This window comes from Notothenia coriiceps, unplaced genomic scaffold (assembly GCF_000735185.1).
Source record: "Notothenia coriiceps isolate Sejong01 unplaced genomic scaffold, NC01 NC01_scaffold00024016, whole genome shotgun sequence".
In the NCBI taxonomy this organism is placed as follows: Eukaryota; Metazoa; Chordata; class Actinopteri; order Perciformes; family Nototheniidae; genus Notothenia; species Notothenia coriiceps.
The window spans coordinates 1-5,341 of record NW_011356717.1 but is presented as its reverse complement, the minus strand read 5'-3'; the positions used below and the strand labels follow the sequence as shown (position 1 = coordinate 5,341).

General features: G+C 38.8%; 1 protein-coding gene across 1 annotated transcript; it reads left to right on the top strand.

Annotated features, from left to right (window-relative positions):
* The first annotated feature begins 266 nt into the window (after positions 1-266).
* LOC104954822 (protein NLRC5-like) lies at positions 267-5,226 on the top strand. The gene is made up of 8 exons (XM_010782008.1): positions 267-539; positions 633-874; positions 3,061-3,144; positions 3,543-3,626; positions 3,856-3,939; positions 4,558-4,647; positions 4,908-4,958; positions 5,050-5,226. The coding sequence occupies exons 2-8, from the start codon at positions 819-821 to the stop codon at positions 5,081-5,083; spliced, it is 483 nt and encodes a 160-aa protein (XP_010780310.1). The 5' UTR covers positions 267-539; positions 633-818; the 3' UTR covers positions 5,084-5,226.
* Positions 5,227-5,341: the final 115 nt, after the last annotated feature.

Here is a 5,341-nt window from a genome sequence, read left to right as displayed (position 1 = left end):
GGCATGGCTACAATGGGGGATCTGTTCAGTATTTTGAAAAAAAAACTTCACAGACATGTTTTGTATAGGTATGGCCCTACAATATACTGTATGTTTCAAATATAGCATGATAGGTCCACTTTAAATTATAAAAAAAATCTTTAATCATACTATCATTAATATATATATTTTTTGTTTGTCTCTATTATGTTTGTTTCCTTCCTTAAGCACTTTCAATCACTGGAAACTTTCCCCAACATAGCCTGGGTGTGTATCTTAATGCGATTACATCCTACATTCGCATTTCTTTTGTGTATTGGTTTCTCAGATTCAGTCTTAAAACTCGTTGGACGACAAAAACAGACCAGAGGACAGTCTTTACTGACTCCCTGCACCAGTATGTATGTGGTCTGGCTTCCCCGTGCTGCACTGAAGCCTTAGTTGAAGTTGCCAGGACCTCTGGTGGATCAGGAGGCCAGAGTTGGGTCCAAAAGCGTCAAAAACTCGTTCTGAAACTGCTAAAAAACCTTTGTCAAAGCAACACCCTGACTGGACCAAAGGTAGAGTATGGACTTAAGTGAGATCCGACAAATTGATATAGTCATTATTACCCATTCTTTGTTAACTGATGCTTCCTTCTGACATCTTCCCAGATATTGGACCTTTGCCACTGTGTCCAAGAGAGTCAGGACCACCAACTGGCTAAGCAGGCTTTGGATGGGAGATCCACCCTGGAGCTGCGCAACATCCGGCTATTACCTACGGATATTGATGCTTTAGCTTTTGTAGTTAGCTCAGCAGAGGGTAATGGCATTGGATTGGACTTTGGAGCTTGCTCAATGGAGTTGGAGTGTTTCGATGTCCTGCCAAGGTGTCGGTACATTCACTCCCTCAGGTAAATCCACACAAACAATCACACATGAGGCGCGTTCACACCGGAGTACTTTTCCCCGTACTTTTCCCGTTTAGTTCCGATAGTGCCTGGAATTTTGCATTCACACCAAAAAGAGTACTTAGTTCCGAGAAGTTTTACCCCCATTTGTAGTGCCTGCTAGAGAGGTGGTACTATCCTGGGGAGAAAAAAGTACCAATTTCGATTGGCTGGGCGAATTGCAAACCACGCCCCGTAAAACTCTGAAAAATGTTGTGAAGCCGCCATTGTATTTGCTTGCAATAGCATTATTAGCATTAGCATTATTAGCATTAGCCCAGCGCACCAACGGAGAGAGAATAACTTATGGCAACACAAAAGAAAACATGGGAGCGGTGTAGTAATGAGGAGGTGTCGGCGTTCTGACGATTTACAGTAGAATTTCAGTAGAAGCTGCTGGGAGTCCCAGCAGCTTCTACTGAAGCCAGTCCCCAACTCCGGGGACTTCCGGCCGGGAATTTCGGGTGGCAGTATACGCCGTGAAGTGGTTTGCGGCCTGCCAGTAAACCCAAAGCAGAAGAAGAAAAAGTGACGTCAGCGGCTTCATTTGCGTAATCTTCCCGCAGGGAACTTATTCCGGTGTGAACGCAATCTGTACTTAGTTCCATGGGGGTACTAAGTGCTGGCACTAAGTACGGCAAAGTACTTGGTGTGAAAGCAGCTATGATATAGTTGCAAGCACTGTGAACCTTGAAATGTGGAGTACCCCAAGGTTTTCTGTAGGGCTGCCCTCGACTAAAGATTTTTCTTGTCTACCAATAGTCGTCAATTCAGTTGATTAGTCAACTAGGCTAGGCAAATAGACTAACAGGGGAAACATACTCAGGAAATAGGTGACAAGCAGTTCTGTTTTGTAAACTTCTCAGAAACAACGTATCATATACGCTAGGTCAAGTTTTAGATAATGGTCTCACTACAATGACATGGCTACTATAGGGACTACTATAATGATCCCACATGAATAAAAGTGGGCCCATGAATCCACAAGAGTCTCCGGTAATAGCCAATTTATGCAATTCCACAACTTGAGGCACCCCAGTATGCAGAAATAATCAAATACAAGATTTTTAGGCTAGGCAAAAATAACACATTTATTCTGATTGCGGAAACTCTGATTAATGCACCAAACTGCATGTGATTAGCATAGAGTAAAGAGTCTGTCAACATGGTTTAGCCACTGGACGTATAGAGGGTGATTTAACAGCAACAGAGAATTTCACTTAGGAAGGAGCGGCTGTTTTGCATTCCACATTCCTCAGCTCATTGACCAGCTGTCCCACAAACTTTAAATCTGACAGAAGCTCTTTGTTTCCTGTTGTGTTCCTGTGGTGGGCTCAGTCTCTCCGTAACAAGTACAGTCACTTGGGTTCAAGAAAAACACAACAGCTGACACTTTTAAATATAAAACATAAAGTCTTCATTGAATCCGGCAAGGGCACGGATTGAAAAGCTGAAGTTTATCAGGTAAAAGTGAAAACATGGATTCAAGCACACTAGACTGTGTGACCGTGCTGAGGGAAGGCTCCACGTGAAGGCGAACATGGATAATAACTATAACAAGCCAGGAAATACCAGCAGCCTCTGTGCCATGTGTCCCACTATCAGGGTCGCAAAGACCTCCCATGGAGTTAGACTAGGCTTGTTGTGTAAACACACATAAAAGGTCCAAATTAACAGATATGTAAATAAAAAAGTATCTCAAATATTGATCCAAACAAGTAAAATAATGTGCAATAAAAAGATAAAATAAAGATATTTATATAAACACAAGAAGTTAGAATGAAATGTCCAATAAAATGTGAATATAATAGTTATAACAACAATAACAACAACAGTAAAAACCACAATAATAATGAATAATAATTAATAACAATAATTAATAATTAATTAATAATAATGAATACTTAATGAATAATAATGAATATCAATAATAATAAATAAAGTTAAATAAATATAAACAATAAAAATATGTATACAAACATAAGAAGTTAAAATAAAATGTCAAATATAAGATACAAAAAATAACTATTTATATACAAATATATCCTTTTGTGTACTTAATAAATTATGCACATATTTCGTAGCGTCTCAGTTTCCATACATGGGGGCATGTTTCATTAACCTTTCACTTTACTTTTGTGTGTCTTCAGTTTCCGCAGCCGCAAGTATGGAGACAAGTTTGCTGAGAAGTTGTCCTCCATTCTGCCAAATTTCACAACCCTGAGAAAACTGGAGTAAGATTTACATATTTACTTACTTCTTACTATGGATGGATTGTGAAACATTGGGCACCTCGTTTTTGTTCTTAGGAGCCAGACTCTGCCTTTGTAATGCCTCTGTTTTTGGTTGTTGTTTTGCTTCTCTTTGCGTGTCATATATTTCTGTGGTGTTTATATGGTGTCTCATTTTAGTCGCATTTGCAGAAATGCTGTTTGTGTGTATTTGTGGTTGCTCTTTGTATTGTTTTGCCCCTTTTTGTGCTTCTTTGTAAGTATTTAGTGTCCTTTTCTGTATCTTTGTGGTCTTTTACTCTCTTTTTGTGGTTGTTTGCTCATTTTGTAGTAATTTTGTGTCTCTTTGAAGCCATTTTATATTTCTGTATCGACTGATTGGCAAATGTTGTCTTCTGCAGGTTTTGTTGTGCCAGTCTGACTGCCACAGGAGCGGCTAGTTTGGTCTCTGCTCTCCAAGACTGTCCAGACATCACTGAAATCAAGTATATATATTTATATATAGTAGAAATATTTGCAAAAAATACATGTATTGCTACATTAAATAACATGTCATCCAGAGGCTTCTGTGTTTGTCCTCAGTTTTATGGAAATGTGTGAACAGATTGCTTTGTGTCTGACTGGATAAGATAGCTGACTCTTAATATCTGATGTAATAGTGAAAGATTTTGGGGTGTAGATCTAAACTTCACAATTATTTTTTTGTTTTTGCAGTCTGAGCGACAACAATCTTAAAGACGAAGGGATCAAACATGTAGCTGATATATTTCCTAAACCACTAAGACTGATCTCTGTAAAGTAAGTACAAACTGGATGTAACATTTGGAAACTTTTTCTAAACAATACACAAAACAATTGATTTCTTGAATTAAATAGAGGATTTAAAATTGTACCTGTTTCCTGAGGAAAAAGGTTCACAGATAATAATTAAAGTTATTAGCATGATCAAGGAGTTATATGAATTGACGGTCTCTAAAAAATAAATTGGGAAACAAATTAGTTTTTGATTTATTTTACCACAAACCATTTTAAGGTATCATAACAAAAAATGAAATGGGACGAAATTAGCTCTGACGAAGATTGGTATTATATAAAATAATAAATACGTTCTGCATGCCACGGTCGACATTTTAATTTGTAATTTTGGAAGGGATACTGATATTTATTTAATATAAATATTTTATTTTATGCATTTATTACATTTTTGTGCATGCGCTAGTATTGTCTTCCCATCATACTATTATGTGTGTGTGTGTGTGTGTGTGTGTGTGTGTGTGTGTGTGTGTGTGTGTGTGTGTGTGTGTGTGTGTGTGTGTGTGTGTGTGTGTGTGTGTGTGTGTGTGTGCGTGCGTGCGTGCGTGCGTGCGTGCGTGCGTGCGTGCGTGCGTGCGTGCGTGCGTGCGTGCACCTTTGCAGGCTGGGTCGAAACAACAGCTCTCTGGAAGCAGTGGACTATCTCATCGGCAAAATGTCTTCATGTTTGAACTTCCAGAACTTTAACGCAGAGTACGGCCGCAACCATGCACACACACACAGTGCCAACTGCAATATTTAACATAAAGACCATACAGTACCTCCACACACATTGACATGTCCCACTCAACAATTTCAATATTTGCCTGGAATTTATTCACTCCTCCCCTCATGCCCCAGTTAATTAGTGTCTTCTCAGTCACATACAGTATTGAGTCTTACCAATTTACTTTATAGACCTCAAGGAAGTGAAATAAAAAGACATCATAACGAAAAATTGTCTTTCTTTGCAGTGGGATGAAGGAATTGACAGTAACTTTCTCCCAAACCTCAGATTTGAACCGGTGAGTTTAATGGTTGGAAGTGTCTATGAATAACATAAAATGAGAGCTGCACATATTAATGTCTGTCTTTTTGATGTATTACCATCCACAGCCATAAAACTAAGTCTGAACCGATAATCAGGTAGGACAATAACGCTCTTATCAAATACTCACTCCTTTCCAGATTTTTACTAGCATAGCCAGCTTCCTTGAAGACCTTTGCTCCCCCCCTTTGAATGAGGTGCTATAACCTGATTGTAATTTTTTACAATCTTGATCAGAAACAACCTATAAAACCGTTAAGCAGCTGGAAAAAAAGTTTAAATTCTTGTGGTGTAGATTTGAATTTGATTAAATTTAAGCCCCGGCCCCACGAGGACGATAACGGTCGTTTGCGTTACTGT

What these genes read in the sequence shown, in the direction of transcription:
- LOC104954822 (XM_010782008.1), top strand. Translation starts at nt 819, where the DNA reads ATGGAGTTGGAGTGTTTCGATGTCCTGCCAAGGTGTCGGTACATTCAC. An exon ending in CGGTACATTCACTCCCTCAG is followed by an intron (nt 875 to 3,060) that starts GTAAATCCACAC and finishes GTGTGTCTTCAG; the next exon opens with TTTCCGCAGCCGCAAGTATG. An exon ending in CCAGACATCACTGAAATCAA is followed by an intron (nt 3,627 to 3,855) that starts GTATATATATTT and finishes TTGTTTTTGCAG; the next exon opens with TCTGAGCGACAACAATCTTA.